Source organism: Cygnus olor, chromosome 2 (assembly GCF_009769625.2).
Source record: "Cygnus olor isolate bCygOlo1 chromosome 2, bCygOlo1.pri.v2, whole genome shotgun sequence".
Classification (NCBI taxonomy): domain Eukaryota; kingdom Metazoa; phylum Chordata; class Aves; order Anseriformes; family Anatidae; genus Cygnus; species Cygnus olor.
The window spans coordinates 66,583,510-66,601,810 of NC_049170.1; the positions used below are offsets into that span (position 1 = coordinate 66,583,510).

The 18,301-nt window shown below is 39.3% G+C and overlaps 1 protein-coding gene across 1 annotated transcript in view; it reads right to left on the minus strand.

Annotated features, from left to right (window-relative positions):
- The window catches only part of SUSD5 (sushi domain containing 5), a 48,838-nt gene that overhangs the window by 22,016 nt on the left and 8,521 nt on the right, over positions 1–18,301 (minus strand). The window contains exons 2-3 of the mRNA XM_040546885.1: positions 14,660–14,837; positions 953–1,071 (exon numbers count right to left, since the gene is read on the minus strand). Coding sequence (XP_040402819.1) covers positions 953–1,071; positions 14,660–14,837 — 297 coding nt within the window. The remainder of the gene's footprint in view (positions 1–952; positions 1,072–14,659; positions 14,838–18,301) is intronic.

The window sequence follows — 18,301 nt, forward strand, 5'->3', positions numbered from 1 at the left end:
CACTGGGTGATGGAGCTGGCATCGCTCATAGCAGCACGAAGCCTGGAGTTGACATCGTGGTAATTATTTGAGAGGATGGTCAGTCAAACTCTGCAATGTTTGAATGAATAGGTGTGTATCACCTCTGGCACATTTCACTTCAACCAGATCTTCATTCTCACTGCTGCCACTGACTCTTTATCAAAGTGCCCCCGTGTTGTGAACTTGGTGTTTATCAGTAAATGCCATCTGCTTGCCCCTTCTTTTTTTGACATGAGACAGATGTGAAACTTCACTGCAGACACTAACAATCTGTTTCAGGGGTTCCCAGACTTCTTTATACAATTCTACCTAGCAGTAACAATTTATGCTTTGCCTTTGGACTACATCTTTGTTTGTAGCATTTGAATATCAAAGTCTAAGCTTCAACTTAAATTGGAAATTATTTGGTTTTCAGAATCATCCATGATACACCAGCATCCCCAGTAGGCCAGTGTATATTTGTTAACAAAATAACAAACAAACAAAAATAAAATGGAGGCAATGAAATTACTTTCATATAAATACTGTGTACGGATAGATATGCAACAACACAGTGTTTTGTGGTTGGAAGCCAGATTCCTGATTTACATTCAGTTACAGTGCTGAGTGCGGGAGGTGCTTCAGGTATCTCAGATGGTGCCAGATATATCCTTTTCCATAAATATGTTCTTTGAACACTAAAATGGTATCTTTCTGATCAACAGTGGTCTTTAAGCTTGATAAACTGCAGCAAAGACAAATGATAATGCAGTTTATTTCCTGCAACCAGTGTCTTTGTAGCTGTTGGCTCACTCAGCAGGACATTACTATAAAGATTTATTTTTTAATATCCCCACTTTGCCTCTCAGCGGTAGAAAAATCGAAGGCAAAACTTCTAATGTTTTGAGACAGCAATTACTGTGCATTATTTCAATAGTATATCAGTGCTGACCTTCATCCTTTACACAAAAAGCATCATACTGGTCATTCACAAAGGGATCGGTTTCAATTTTAACATCAATGGCTTTCACGCTCTGCTGTTTGCTGCCCGTCTTTCTGCATATAATTGTCCTAAAATGAAGAAGAAGAAGAAAAAAAACCAATCAGAAATCTTCTGGAGTTGTACATGCAGGTGAAGTTTGGAAATCTTTTAGCAGGGTATTCAGGTACCCTCAGCTTAACTGTTTAAGAGTTGGCACATAAGGCATTAGTGTGGGAGGATGTACGAAAAAAGCCAAGGTAGAATTAGAAGTAATTAAAAAAAAAGTTTGCTGTAGGTCAGTTCAAGGCATATGAAGCAATAAAAGGTGTTTATCTTATATTCTGTAATACTTCTAAAATATCAGACCAAGTCCCAGTGTGTTTAAGTATACATTCTGCTCTCATATTCCAGCAATACAAACTCCCACCAAGGATACCTGGATAAAAAATGAATAGAAGTCTCAAGATTTGGTCTGAAAGATTATAAATCATTAGCAATAGAACTATGCTTGCTGCATAAGTTCCAGGGTATTTTATCATAGTTGGTATTTTAATCTGCTACACAAATGTGGATGAAAGTATTTTTTACCTGTTTCAGTTTCTCCATTTGGAAAACAGAAATAGCAATATTTACTCTTGTACTGGGCTAAAGCACACAGTTTTGTTGGACTAGGGATGGTGCAGATGCATAGCCAAGACACAGTGTTGTACACCAAAATGCTTCCAAAAACATCACAGCTCCAAAAAATAACTTGAAGGAACTGGCAAGACAGAAATGCTGCATTTATAGCCTCTCTCCATTTTCAAATCATGTTCCTGTTACAGGTTAAACTTAAACCCCCTTAATTTGTTCTTAAAATGCAAGCTCAAAAATTCAACTTGAGTTCTTGGAAGAAAAACTGTTGTTGTTGCTGGGTTTTTTTTCTTTTCTTTTTTTTTTTTTTTTTAACAGTAATTCCACACCTTTGCATGAACTCCATTTTTATTGGTCTGGTACACAGCCATGCCTAATCCATCCTGTTGCCCTCTATAGGCTTGGACAAAGGTAATAAATTTGTATTTGGTTCTACAAGTCTGTAGATGCTGAACATAAAGGAACAGATTATTAATTATGTCTTCTCTCATCTGTGTTGGCTGCTTGAAACTAATAAAAGACAGTTTGTTAGAGAAGACACTGCTTTTATTGTTTCAGTGACGGTTACAAAGGCTGGGAAAGTGAATTCAGCCCAAATTTTTGCAGCTGGATATTAATGGTGTGTGTTTTATTTTGTGTGGACTGCAGGTCTGTAGAAGTGTTGCATGGTCAGTTCTACTAGTGAAAGCAAGACAAAAATGCTTTCCACAGAGGAATCTTTCCAGTGAAGGAAATTTATCATTTTATATTGTGCAACGGTTGAGCTAATTTTGCCAGCAGTCCCACACTCAATTTGGAGAATAAAATAAATGTTGACTAACTGCCCATTCACTGAATGTGGAAAAGCTCCAGTGGAAAGCCAATATTTGATCATGCACTTAAATACTACACAACAATTGATTTACACAAGTGGACTGAATTACGATTGTGCAGACCATCTTAATTCTGATGTGTTAGCTCTTGAGCAGTTAAACATGCAGCTTTAATGTGATTTTAATGTAAACAAACAAAAACAATATGGAAAAAGACATATGGTGCTGGTCACTCATACGTACCAGAATGGTTCCTACTCCATTTCTGCTCTGAGAAATGACATGATGCAATCCCCTGCTAAAAGTTGCTTTATAATTGCAAAGTAAACATTTCTTTCGTAAGGAAAACACGTTTATTTTTTCGGGATCACTTGAAGAACAATATTATCCATAGGAGTTTAAAATCGAATTCTCTTAGAATTAAATGCCATATTTTAAGGTTTGAGTCCTTTAAGTCAACAATCAGGCACATAGACAAAAGTGACCTGGTCTATCAAAGTGGGTTTAGATGACTGAGAGAATCAGGCCATCAATTAGCAAATTTTTGTGTGTATTCACATATTGTTCCACTAGGTCTTACAGGGCCTAGGTAAATAAAACTGTTATGTCCCATGACCCCTTTCAAAAAGTGACAGAATCTTAACCTTTTCAATAATCACTTACTTGTCCAGGTACCTACATCGCTTTTGCCTTGCAACACTGAGTAGACAGATCCTGAAATGTCTTTAAAGATCTGGGCCTTTTACTTGTAATTGTGTACTTAAGACTTCAGCCTTAAATAAATAAACAGACAATAAATAAATAAAGTTTTGAAAATTGTTATCATCATAAAAATCTGGTCAACCTCGTCTCTGAAAATCAGGCACATTTCTTTGTATGTCCAACTGAAGAATACATTTTCTGGTCCATGCAAAGCAGTTTTGAAAATCTTATCTTGAATTTTCTGATTTTGAATTCTGCTTTATAGCCACTAAATTTTGCTTCATCCCAAAGCACTGTAATTTCTGTATCATTTCTTCAGTAGGCTATAAAGTTATCTGTGAGTTACACATCCTTGGTATATTCATATAATTACAAAAACTGGATATTTGGCTCACATGTAAGACTTTATTAGAAAACCAAATATTTCTTTTTTTTTTTCCAAGTTTTGTACAATGAATTACAAGCTTGTAGGTGATAAAAATTGAACATATTGAATAATAAATTAACTTTAAAGCATTTCTTAGCTATTCAGTGAGATCAAACTTATAAAGGTGTATCTATGCATATTACATGAAGTTTAAAAATTGTTCTTCCTGACTATCTTTTTTCCTGCAACAAAGCAGGCCTTTGCTAATCCTCTACTTAGGATTTTAATTTGGATTTTGTCATATTAAAATTGATCTGATTAAAACTGAAAACATTCTAATGTAATTATTCTGTGATGAAATAAATTATGTCTTGTACCATACAAAAAATAGAAGAAAAAAATGTTTAATGTCTTCTATTCCTCCTTCTCTGTCAGTAGTTTCCTACCATGAACTCAATCCTGCAAGTTTTGAATATTTTCAATAAGCTATTATTACCACTACTAAAAAGAGCTTCACGAGTCCTCAGCTCTTCTCAACAGTTGCTCTAGTGATTAGAACTGCAATGCCTTTGGCACAGAAATAGTCTCTTTGCAGTCAGTATGACTACAGGTATGACTAAAAATATGGAATAATAGTCTCTTTTCTCAGAGTTGTTGAGGGTGGCATTTAGGGCATATTTTCCTAAATCTATAAAATGCTCGGTTTGCATCTATAATTGTAGATGAAGTATGTAGGTACACTTTTGTTTCTGTTCTAAAAGGTAAGTTTTTATGCTTTTAACTTTTTCTTTTTAACCCGATGACTGAAAAATGGCTAGTACCTTCTCAATTCAGGATTCAACGTATGTTGAAATTTGCTCACCAGCAGCATTGCCATGTTAAAATAAGAAATAAAAAATCATACATTGTTCCTATTTGGTTACAACCTTCTCTCACAGTTCCAGCACCCTGGTGAGAGGTTGTGGAAATGCATAGCCTGTTTTTTTTTCTTTCTTATTTTGAATTGTTGTGTTGGAGCACCATGCATTGTGGCTGAGAGAATGCCAAAAAGTTCATATTTTTTGTAGGAAGACATGCATGTACCCAGCCATTTAGAAGAATGTTGTCATATAGGGAATTTTAATTCTATTTATTGCTACTTTCATGGAATAATTGACCCTAAACTTATACAGAAATGCTCAATCCTCGGCTTTTTAGGATATGTTGTAATCTGGTGCTTAGAGCAGTGTAATGTATGATTTTGTATCTTGTATTCAATAAATAGGTGTGATTTTATTTTTCGTTCTATGGAGATCTCTTACGAAAGTAGCATTTTAGACATGCTTGGAAGAAACATACTGAGTTCAGAATGCAGACTATCCAAAATAATCCTCTATATTCACACATCTGCTTGAAACACCCATGCATCCCTGAAAATTATTCTTACACTGCCACAAACTCTGAAAATCTCTCACAATCCCAGCATAAAAATCAGTCACAAGTACTATTGCTATAGAAAATGTAAGTAACATGCATTATCAGGAAGATAAAAATCCAGACATGGTCCTAGCACCTTATTTTCTTCATGGCTGTGGTGTTCTCAGAATGTTTTCTGGCTTGCTTCTAATGTTTAACCTTCAAAATTTCAAAATAAATTGTTTTTCTTTTACTCATCAATCTTGTGAGAAATAATTTCAAAGCTTTTATTTTACCTTGTCTTAAAAGTTTAAATGAGGACTGAAAATCAGACCCATTTTGAAGAGTAAGAGAGTCCTGTGTTTTACAGTTATGGGCAATTGCAATCACAAGCTTCACACAAAGACACTGAACATTTACTTCAGTGATGTCCATCAAATGAGAGTTTAACTGAAGAACACCATTGGAAAAGGAGGGATTTTAGTGGCTTCAGCAAGAGCCCCTGCTCTGTGATGGAAAGCAGAGGGGTGCCTGATGGTGTTTCTTTGATTTCTTGACAAGTCAAGCCAAAAACTAGTGAGGATCTCCTCAGTCCACTGGTACCCAGCCTTGACAGACAATCTTTTTCACGGTGCCTCTTTCCTTTCAAATGAGAGAGCAAGAGAAACCCCAGGGACTCTGCACTGTTTTGAACCTCAGCTTAGTTGCTTCTGGACAATTCATCCAACTGAGAACAATCAACAGTGCTTCCTCTGTGCCTGTCCTGAAAAAAAGGGCCAGAGTTACAAGCTGAGTCATGATTCAGCTATTTTATTTAGCGTATGTGTGCATGAGGAAGAAATTTAATATTTAGCATATTTAGGTAAGAATCAGGCTTCCCTGAAGTCTTCCACTTCCATTTGCGCTGACTAAATTATTTTCTAATCCATCAGCTAACCAGCAAGTAATTGGTATATTTTGCATTTCTCCTAATACTGCTGTTCAAGGAAGAAAATAGCAGAAAAGGCTGGCATGAATAGCATTTATTCCACTGTAGGATAGAATATGCCGTTACCTAATATATATTATAAAGTGAATCTTGTGATGATGTAAATAAACCACAGTAATGATATATATTTATGTATATACTATATATTATGCATGTATAATAAAGATATACCTAATAAACATACAATATTTTATATACATGATAAACTCTCTTTATACTAGTATACACTGATACTCCCACTTTCTAATATCATTACATAGCAATTTTGTAATATTTGGAAAATTTTCATTAAACCTAATCTTATATATATGGAGTTAAAGGCTGAGTTTATAGGACATCCATTGTAACAGCACAAAAAACAGTATATGGGACTGGGGTGTTCTGTAGTCACTACGCTATCTGCCTATTGATTGTCTTGTCAATCAATTAGCTTGTCTTGTCAATCAATTTGTCTTGTCAATCAATTAGCTGAACAGACTTGCAAGGGTCTTTTGACATTTATTCACGGAAGTGTGAGCTTGAATATGAATATATTCAACTCACTAGTCATCATCAACAATGTGGTAGCTGAGGCACTGAGAAAGTCTGGTTCGTACCACAGTGTAACTATAACAAGCCTTCCCCAAATTAGAAAGTTTAAAACTTCATCACTTTCATTGGTAAGATAAATCTTTAACATCCTGTGCTAATTTTTTTTCATGAGACAGCTTTATCACTTGTGTTTCAGTAACTAGATAAGAGAAAAAAATTAGTAGTCTAGAAGCCAAACTAGAGGATTTTTATTCTCAGTCTTTCCCTTCTGAAGTTTGGGAAACTGCAAATTATAAAGCTGGCTCTGATGAGGAATAAAATATAAATGACATGTTCATGATTACTGAAAGGAAGAAAATTTCCCTGAAAAGTCACGAAGGGGAGCACAGGTGTGGGCTTTGGAAAGTCTATTGCCTGGGAACTATAGAGGCTAATTTTGGCTGGATGGGGCCCAAAGAAAGCAGCTGCTAAGTGTGACATGAAGACATTCCAACAGCAATACTGCCACTGGAAATGTCAAAAGGAGGTCTTACTGAGGCAGAACCAATATCCTTCAGATTCTTAAAAATATATACCAAAATGCAGTCTTTTGTGCTTAAAATTGTACATATGACTACCAAAATAGTAAGGGCTCTGTTCATTAAATAAATATGGCCCATTCATGCAGATTTTTCACACTGTAGCCTAGCATGAATGATTTTATATAGCCATTTTACTATAAAGTCACTATGTACATATAATTTGAAGATTCTTAGTGTAGGTAGAGGAGATTCATATGGCTTCCTGTCCTGGACTAGTTAGCAGGGTGCTCAAAGACATAGCAAGTGTCACTAGAAAGTTGTTTTTACCCAATTTTGTTTTATGAACTCCAATATAATCCATGGCTTTCATAACAGATATTATTAATTAGGTACCAAAGGGTTTAAAAAATGTTTGCTAAATGCTGTTAATTTACAAAGAAGCTCAATTCTCAGACAAAAGGCTTTCAGATGGGATTGGACATTACGGAGATTGTGAAGAAAAAAAGGAAAAATATTTGAAGTTTAAGTTCTTTTGAAAATCAACACCGTTAGAACTAGTTAAAATCCTGGTATTAGTCACTCTCATGTATATGCTAAAAGTAAGCACATCCCCTTTCTACTTTCATTCTGCTTGGCTAAACAAATTGGTCACTTTTAATCACTACCACCAAGACAGATGATTTTTTGGACTGATTCTAGTCTGAAATTCCTTTCTTCTGAGCTTGGATGTCAAGAACTGCACTGCAATATTGCAGATGTTGTTTCACCAGTACCTTGTTCAAGCTTTTCAGTTACTGTCTTCTCTCTCCTGGAAGAGCTGCTCAATGTCTTTTAGGAGAAGCGCGTTTTCCTTTGTCACAGATATGTTGTGTGACAGGCTCACTGCCATCCTCTGTTCTGTGAAGATGCCTAAGCTCTGACTCTTCCTGCTCCAACTTTTCCAGCTGAACTGTTAGCTTAAGGCAGTAGCTCCTACTAGTCTTCATGTAATACCATTGCATTTCATCCCATCTCTGCTACACCATCTCTGTAGCCAAGCTTACCTTCTTATTCAATATTATGATTTTCTTTGGTCTTAACAATGAATTCTAATCTTATGGCATTAACTAAGGCAAAGTCATATTCTAGCAGATCATGACACCACAGAGCTGAGGGCTGTAGGATTAGAGTTTATGACCTGAAGGCATTTCAGAGTGCAAGACCCCCTTAAACAGTTTCAGAACCAAATTTAACATTTTGAATTGGACCATGTACTGTCACTTATGTCTGGATTTTCTCTTGAAGGGACTTAATTGGCCCAATTTATGCAGACATCTAGGAGAAAATTCATATGCGTTACCTTCAGGCAGTAGAGCACAGCCTTAAAATAAAACAGGAAACTTGCCAAGCTGACATATCTTTAGGACTGCTCCTCTGCAAATAAGCAACTGGACCTGTTACATTATATACACCAGATAGATTTCTTGGGGCCAGCAAGTCTAAAGGTCTACACACATGGATGAAAGGAATGGCAAGAGTTAGCGACTGACTCTTATTTCATTCTTTGGATATTGCTTTTTTTGTTCCCAGGAAATGTACTGTTATAACCCTACAGCCAGGTGCTGGACAAGTCCCACGTTGTACGCAGAAAAGGGAGTAGACAGCCTTGTGAAATGGCAATTTTGATTCTTATTATTATATTTCCCACAGGTGTCATCTGCAGCAAAGGCCTTGTTGTGTTAGACACTGTAGAAGCATTCAGTAGGAGTCAGTGCAAAACCCAAAGAGCTATCAAAAGAAGGAAATATAGAAATGAAGTAATTTTCCTAGCAGCAAACATCTGGTCTGTGGTCAGCCAAGAAAAGAACCCAAGTTGTCTGACTCCTACAGCAAGGCTTATTCTAGCTGACTGTGCTTGTTCACTCCAGATTTATCCCCTCTGAGATATATCCTCCAGGGACTGGGTAGGAACCAGCCAAGGACAATTTCGTGCAAAGAAACAGGTTGTGAGCCCTGCAGGAGAACTATTACAGAACAGAGAATCTATGCAGAGCTTCAAAGCTGTAGCTTATAGATGGGCTACATGGCATCATTCTTTTGTAGACAAATAATAGCAGGAGAGGGAATAGGACAGCTTCAGCATTTTAGTCTTGGAAAAGTGCTGGAAATGAGTAAATATGCTATGAAGATCTTAATACAAGCTGCTGCCGGTGTTGACAATGTCAAAAATCAATAGCTGCTTTTTAATATTTTATGCACGTCTAGTAGGACTGATCATAAGAAAAACTGTCATGTTCATTTTCCAAATTTCAAAACAAAACCAAAACCAAGCAAACAAAAACAGGAATGAACACATGACCCTACAGAACACACTGCCCGGTGCTGGATGACTTGACACAGGGTTTTCTAGTATGACATTTGAATTAAGAAGACAGCAGTGAAAGGCCTTCTGAGAACTCTACCACCTTTTTTCATTTATATTCTGGCAGATCAATTGCTTGTTTTACTGACTCATTTGTCTGACATGCAAATAGGTCATGAGTGTCATTTTAGTATAAATAGCTATTAGGGCTCATTCTAATCTGACAAATGAGACTTGCGTTACAGCATTTCATTTCCTGCACTATAACAATGTGTAATACTTTACAAGTTACACGTTTCATGACTGATTTGTAAATGGTTTACTTCTGGGCTGCTGAAAGAACTTACCGCTTTCCCTCCTGTCCCTGTCTATTCATCACTGGCTCTTCTCTAAAAGCTCCGTGCCTTCAGACCCGCCAGTGACTTGCCTGTGTGACCAGCGCTGAACTCTGTAATGGTTGGTCTGAACTACTGAAAGTTGAAGACTAAAACATCCCCTTATGCCTGTGAAAGAGGTCCTGTCCCAAGCTGCTTAAAAAACAACACCAGTGAGTTTATTGTTTCTTTGGATTTGCTGGCAGGGAACTATTCACTTAAGCAACTTCCATTCCACATCAGCTGAAGCAAATCATATTTGTCAAGACCTGCTGCTTAGGCTAAGCTGGTTTGCAGTGAACAAAGTGGGTTAGACAATGCTTACGTGAGCAGTGCCACCAGCAGATTGGTATCTCCCACTGGCATCACTCTGCAGAATGATGTCTTTTAACACCCTAACTAGTAGTTGTTCACTTTTTACTAAAAGAAAAAAAAAAAAAGAAAAGAAAAATGGACAAGGGACAAGTACCTCTACCAGCCCAGCTGAGGAGGCAACAATCATTATAACAGGTCAGAAGTAGGTTGGAGTGAGCTGGAATGCTACAGCCTCATCGGAACCAAAAGAGGATGTCCCATTATAGCCTCAAACCTTTGCATACTTATATATGGATCCATATTATCGTAGAATCAGAATGGTTCTTCAGAAAATGGTTCTTCATAGAATCAGAATGGTAAAGATCACCGAGTTCCAACCTCCCTGCCACGGGCAGAGACACCTCCCACAGGACCAGGTTGCCCAAAGCCCCATCCAGCCTAGCCTTGAACACCTCCAGGGATGGGGCATCCACAGCTTCTCTGGGCAACCTGTGCTAGTGCCTCACCACCCTCTGAGTAAAGAATTTCTTCTTAATACCTAATCTCAACCTCCTCTCTTTTAGTTTAAAACCATTACCCCTTGTCCTATCGCTACACTCCCTGACAAAGAGTCCATCCCCAGCTTTCCTGTAGGCCCCCTTTAGGTATTGGAAGGCCGCTGTAAGGTCTTCCTGGAGCCTTCTCTTCTCCAGGCTGAACAACCCCAACTCCCTCAGCCTGTCTTCACAGGAGAAGTGCTCCAGCCCTCTGATCATCCTCGCGGCCCTCGTCCAGACCCACTCCAACAGGCCCATGTCTTTCTTATGCTATGGGTCCCAGAGCTGAACACAGTACTCCAAGCAGGGTCTCAGAAGAGTGGAAGTATTTGAAAAAAAAACAACATATAACTATGTATTAACATATGGATCATCAGAAATTTGACAGTTACCCCAAGCGAAACAGGTTGGTTTTTTTTTGCAACAAATTCTCCTCTTTGCCTGCATAAGAAGTAAAGCTCAGAAACCAACCACATTGACATTGACTCAGAAATGCACTCAGCCACAACAAGAGAAACTTCCATGGGTTTATAGGCCCTCATTTTATAGCCCTCTGGGATGTAAAAATGATAATAAGGACACAACAGCCAACAGCAGTGGGTATACATACTAGGAGTTGGATATTCATTAACACCACAAAATAGCCATCAGAAATGAAAAAATCCTCTCTGTTACTGGCTTGTGCAAAACCTGAAAAACTGGTCAAGAAGTCAAAAAGTCCTTACTTCTTTACTAGTCTTTATATTCAGTTATAAGTCTATGTGACGTAAGGAGGACTGAAGTGTTTCAGAACATCTGCAACACCAGAATGAATTCACTCATATCATTTGTTTGTGCTTGCTTCTACGGTCAGTATCTAATCCATTTTTCCTCAGAGGAAAGATTATGATATTTTCCAGGAACCAAAAAAACAAACAAACAAAAACTTCTTTTATCATGTTCCCTCTTATTCATCTCCTTTCTGATGTACGCAGTCCAAAAGGATATGGGAGAATATTAGACTAAAGCTCTGTGATCTGCAAGTGATCCCAGTCAGCTTCTGGATGGAATCCAAAGTATTAGTTCCAGCTTATAAAGACCAAAATGGTCTGAGACCTGCCAAGTGTGGGAGGTCACTTGTCTCCCTGGGTTGTGTCATCACAGTTGAAGATGTGGAGCTCCATCAAGATAAATAACACAAGGTGTTCCCAGTGAAGAATCTTCTATTTTGGAAATAACTTTACCTCTTCTCTGATTATCTGGGCATGCTCTGAAGCCTATTTTACCCTCTCCTTGTTAAATCAGTTGAGAAGAGCGTGGATTGAGGTGTTCATATTCACAGTCTATCCTTTATCCCTGCTGGTATTTTCAATTTATTAAATAAATGCCTAAGTATTGAACCAGTACCTGTAGAAATAAAATAAAAATAAAAAAAAAAAACTGAAAAACTGACTTGGTAAAAATATGTTGAGTCCCTTCTCAATAGCTTTTCCATACCTTTAATTATTCTTGAGCCCCTTTTTGAGCCTGTTTTAGTACCTTTCTGGTTGTTACACTGACCTATATGTGTGTGTGTGTTTTTAACAATCTCCATCCCATCCCATAAGCACTCTAGCAATTTCTCTCCCTTTTTTTTTTTTTTTTATAATACAGCTGCAGTTTGTCAGATGTTTTCTTTGCACCATCTGCAGTGATGTCCTCATATCTTTCCTAAGCTGAGAGAGGTAACTTAGTACATGTGAACTATTATCAAGTAGACTGCATATTTGCTCCTGAGTATATTACCATTGAATGCCATTTGTCATCATTTTGCCTGTTAATCTAAGTTCCCTCTGAAATATCTTCATATTCTGCTTGGGCTCGTCCAACTTGAATAGCTTTCTCTCATTTGCATACTTTGCACTCATCTGCCCATTTGCTCCTCCAGGGCTGCATTAACTAACAGTGAAACCAGTATAGTCTTTTCAGGCATACTCTTCCTAGGAGTCACAAACGCTCAGTTCAGTGAACCAAATAACACAGATTCTGGTGCTTGCCCAGCCATAGGTAAAATAGTCCCAGAGAAGAGATTATCAAATTCCATTTTACAGGATCTCTGAAGAACTACTGCGTGGTGAAGTCCTCTAGTGATCTTCAGATGTGATGACTGCACAGCAAAGGCAAGCTCATGTACCCCCATAATGTACATTCTGATAAACAATTTACAGACTTCCATATTAAGGACAGTTTTACTGGAGAAACAGGGTATGGAAAGATGGAAGGGATCAAAACTTCCTTGCCATTAGTATGATGACGTGTGCATTCTCACACCACTATGATGTGATGTGCACAATGCTATCACTGTATCCAATTTTCATTTTGAAGATATTCAGGCATAGATCCACAACTGGTCTACTCATAATTGTAGATCCAGTGCCTACATTAAAAATCTGAAGATCTCTCAGGATTAACTGGTGGTACTCACTAGATAAAAAAGGGGCAGTTCCTTCTCCTACTCATCAGCACTCCTTACTTCCATAACACAGAGACTGCATGAAACAACCTCTACAATAACTTTGCCATGTACTTAGAGATGGATACAGTTTTCCTGGCTCTTCAGCCAGCAAGACATCTCAGCAACTGGATTAAGAAGAAAATTTTTAGGGTTTAGATCACTTTTATCCTGAGGGATTTCTGGATATTTTTTTTTAATGACCAGAAGTACATACAAAGAAATTTTCCCCAAAAAAACTTTCACCTGGAAATAAAGGATCGCCAGAACTAGTTGCTTTTGCTTGAGGTTGCTTAAATATTACCTTTCATTAGTAGTAGCAATTTTCTGTCTTTTGCAAGCTGCATTTTACCACTAAAAATAAATGTGGATGATGTGCATCCTCAAATTTGTAAACTTCATTGAAAATCAATTGGATTTCTGCAATATTCATGACAGAAGAGTAAAAGAACTGTGCTAGATTCACACTGCTTCCTTCTCCTCCTTACTTCTTGTAACACTCTTTATTTGTAACGTGAGAAAAATCTGAGCCTAGTGCTATGTGGAGTCCCCTGAACTACCTCAAAAAATACAGTTCAGCATGCCCAGTAACAGTATCAGCTCTCTGGTAAGCTTTCTTAACCCACTCCCTAGCACATCTGCATTATCATATCTAAGTACACTCCAAGTCAGACCTATCTGAGGATGCCTATCATCTATTGAGACACACATAAATACCTGAGACAGATACTTGGTTTTCATGAGAAGCTCAGCAAATTGAGTCTGTACTGACAGAGTCAGTGGGAGCATTGATACTAACTCCAATAATGTGTCCACAGGCTGCAAGCTCATTTGGGGCTCAGCACCCCACTATGAGCCAGGCAAAAAGGAATGGCAACAACTCTAGGAAAAAGGAATAGGAAATTATGAGAGAATGATGCCTTTAGATATATGTCACAATGCTTGAATTGTGGTCAGTGTTTTTCAACAATCATCATAATCTAAGGGGAAAACTTGCTTGACAGCAGTCATTCTGTAGTGGGTTTCCGTGGCAAGGTTTTGGTAGCAGGGGGCCATAGGGGTGGTTTCTGTGAGCCCGTGGAGAGGAGACCACACAGGAGCAGGTGAGCTGGCAGGAGCTGCTGCCTGTGGGGGATCCAGGTTGGAGCAGTTTGCTCCTGAGGGATGGACCCCATGGTATGGACCCATATCTGGAGCAGTTCTTGAAGAGCTGCTGCCTGTGGGCAGCCCATGCCGGATCAGTTCAGCAAGGACTGCGTCCCATGGGAGGGACCCCACAGCACAGGGGACGAGAGTGACCGAGAAGGAGCAGCAGAGAAGAAGCGCTATAGACTGACCATAACCCCCATTCCCCCGTTCCCCTGCGCCGCTCGAGGGAGGAGGTGGAAGAGGGTGGATGGAGGGGAAGGTGCTTTTGGTTTCTTTCTTTTGTTTCTAGCTTCTCTAGCTTGTTAGTAATAGGCAGTAAATCTTACTATCTCCCTATACTGAGTCTGTTTTGCCCGTCACGATAATTATTGTGCGATCTCCCTGTCCTTATCTCAACCCTTGAGCCCTTTTCATCGTATTTTCTCCCCGTTCCTCTTTGAGGAGGGGGAGTGAGAGAGTAGTTGTGGTGGAGCTCAGCCGCCCACCCGAGTAAAACCACCACACATTTATACTTTTCTGGAAGGATTATGCTCTTGTCCTTACCCAGCAGAGCCATCAGCAAGCCATCCTGTGGTGCAGCCAGTGAAGGAACAGTCCTGAACAGCCCTTTTCAGTTCTTCTGCAGTTGCTAAGCGAGCATTCAGGTCAACACAAGCTTTCTCAGCTTCAGCTAAATCCAGACCCTGAGAGTTGTTCTTCGACTCAAGTGCAAACACTTTCCCTGCAGCACCAAGAAAGGGCACGTCACTCATCATGGCATTGTATTTAATATATATTCAATAAAAATATTGCAGGTTATCTCCAAATAAAGTCTTCTTGTTTTCACTAAGTTCAATTCAATGAGCAACCTATTTATTGGAATTAATATTTTTATCAACACTGTAAAGACCTTTATCTTCATTTTCTTTTAGATTTGTTAATCAACAGAAAGGCAAGCATGGCTAAGCCCCTATTCATTCTTAGTCCATACGAAAAGCTTATCTTGCCTCCACAGGGGTCTGCTTAAGATCTGCAGAGAGAAAGCACAGACAGCTTCTCTTATATTTACATATGTAGTCAAAGTCAGAAAATCTCCTTTGTACACAACATTGGGATTCATTACAAAGCACATTATAGTTAAATTTATAAAACTACATGTATAAAAGAAGCACAAATCCAAAACCCAGTATTTCAACTCACTCGTCCATATCAGAAAGAGATTTACACTCATTCTCTAAAATCAAAATGTTGCAATTCTGTGGTAACTTGTGCCTAAATGCCTAAATGCTGCTGCAAAGCCACTATGTTTTCATATCTTTCTGGAAAGACAGATGGAATTGCTTTCTTAATGGAAGGCTTTTTTTTTTTTTTTTGAATGGGCATGAGAACAGATTTAGCATAACAATTTCTTATGTTATTTTTATTTTCAGTTTAGTTTATTTTAATTTATTTAACACTGTGAAAGCTGTAAGGCTGAAAGTTAGAGGCTTTGACTTTGGCAACTGGGAACAGGGCAGTTGGGGTTTTGTCAATAAAGCTCGAGAAGTTAGTGAGTTATGGAATAAACACATTAGCTCTATGTCTCCAAAAAAAAAAAAAAAGAAAGAAACAGTGAGATAGTTCACAGTGCTGATGTTAAAACTGCTCTAAGTACGTTCTTTTTGAAGATAACATCCCTCAGATTGACTCCTAAATTTCAAAGGTGCAGATTTAGGTTGTTTGAAGGCTCAGGAAACAGCTTTTTAGGCACAGACACAGACACAGACACAGATTTCTAGGTTGGAAGAGACCTCAAGATCATCGAGTCCAACCTCCGACCTAACACTAAGTACTCCACTAAACCATATCGCTAAGCTCTACATCTAAACGTCTTTTAAAGACCTCCAGGGATGGTGACTCCACCACCTCCCTGGGCAGCCCGTTCCAATGCTTAATAACCCTTTCGGTAAAGAAGTACTTCCTAACATCCAACCTAAACCTCCCCTGTCGCAACTTTCGCCCATTCCCCCTCGTCCTGTCACCAGGCATGTGGGAGAACAGACCAACTCCCACCTCTCTACAGCCTCCTTTAAGGTAACTGTAGAGAGCGATAAGGTCGCCCCTGAGCCTCCTCTTCTCCAGGCTGAACAAGCCCAGCTCCCTCAGCCGCTCCTCGTAAGACTTGTTCTCCAGACCCCTCACCAGCTTGGTCGCCCTTCTCTGGACTCGCTCGAGCACGTCCATGTCCTTCCTGTAGCGAGGGGCCCAAAACTGAACACAGTACTCGAGGTGCGGCCTCACCAGAGCCGAGTACAGGGGCACAATCACTTCCCTAGACCTGCTGGCCACACTGCTTCTTATACAGGCCAGGATGCTGTTGGCCTTCTTGGCCACCTGAGCACACTGCTGGCTCATATTCAGCCGACTATCAACCAATACTCCCAGGTCCTTCTCTGCCAGGCAGCTTTCCAGCCACTCATCTCCCAGCCTGTAGCTCTGCTTGGGGTTGTTGTGCCCCAGGTGCAGGACCCGGCACTTGGCCTTGTTGAACTTCATACAGTTGACCTCAGCCCATCGCTCCAGCCTATCCAGATCCTCCTGCAGAGCCTTCCTGCCCTCGAGCAGATCGACACACGCACTTAGCTTGGTGTCATCTGCAAACTTACTGAGGGTGCACTGGACGCCCTCATCCAGATCATCGATAAAGATATTAAAGAGGACCGGCCCCAGTACCGAGCCCTGGGGGACACCACTAGTGACCAGCCTCCAACCAGATTTGACTCCATTCACCACAACTCTCTGGGCCCGGCTATCCAGCCAGTTTCTAACCCAGCGAAGTGTATGCCAGTCCAAGCCATGAGCAGCCAGTTTCTTGAGGAGAATGTTGTGGGGAACGGTGTCAAAAGCCTTACTGAGGTCAAGGTAAACCACATCCACAGCCTTTCCCTCATCCACCAAGCGCGTCACTTTGTCATAGAAGGAGATCAGGTTCGTCAAGCAGGACCTGCCTTTCATAAACTCACCGTTCATTCAACACATGTCTGGAAACACTTCCCACATTTGGTGGGAATTCTAGACATGCCTGGTAAGAAGCCATCCTGACATAGGCAGACTGCAATTTCAATAAGCAGGACAAGCAGTGATGAGTGGGAACATGAATTCACAGTACCCAGAGTAACCACTAGACAAAATCGTCTCTTGCTTCTCAACTATAATCAATACCAAGAATTATAATTGGAATGGGGAATTTAACACAGAGTGAAAAAAGCAAGCCTCTTCAATCCTAAGTACCAAAACCTCAGGATTCTCTGCAAATGTCCCAAATAACATACACAACCATAATGGAGGCTGTTGTTCCCAAAGGCATGAACAAGCCACAGTGAGGAATGCATGGGGTATGGAGAGAGATAACATGAGCAGAATGACTTTAAACAATCTTTCATAAGTTGTGGAACAACTTTTATTCATAAAGGTATGGAGGGTTTAAGTATAATGCTTTATTTGGGCTTTGATCCAATTAAAAACTTGCCCATATTCAACATTTCATAATTTGGCTGTCAAGATTGATATGCATCATCAAAGACATACAGTACAATTTTGTGTATTATCTGACTTAACTCATAAATATTAGTCTGATATGGCAGTAAGCCCTGTTTTCCAGCAATTAGTATTTTAGTTAGAAGACTAAGCTAAAAAATAAAAGTAAAAAAATAATAATTAAGGATTGAGTTCCCTCAAGATATATTTAGAAGAAATAAAGTTCAGCATTTAGTCTTTTTACCCTTAAGTGCCAATTACTTATTTACAGGTGTTTTGCTAACAAAGACCAAGGCTGAGACAACTTTCCCTAACTACAGTCATGTTTTTGCTAGTACTTATGGCAAATTAACTTTTTGCTAGAAGATATGAAGATGCTGGACTTTTGGGATATTCAAATTATGTAGGCAAATAGGTTTTAGGGTAAGCTAGGAAAGACTTACTGGTTGGGAAAATTGCAGTGAACTGTTTATAGGAAATTCTGGTTAGCCAGAAATGGATAAAGAAGGCTGGCTTGCTTACCAGATGTAATGGGTTTATGTGGCAAGGATTAGGTAGCAGGGGCTTCTGTGAGAAGAATCCAGAAGCTGCTCCATGTTAGTTAAGGGGCATGCCACTGGCCAGAGCCGAGCCATTAAGTGATGTTGTTTGTGCCTCTGTGAGGGCAGATTTAAGAAAGAAAGGAAAAAA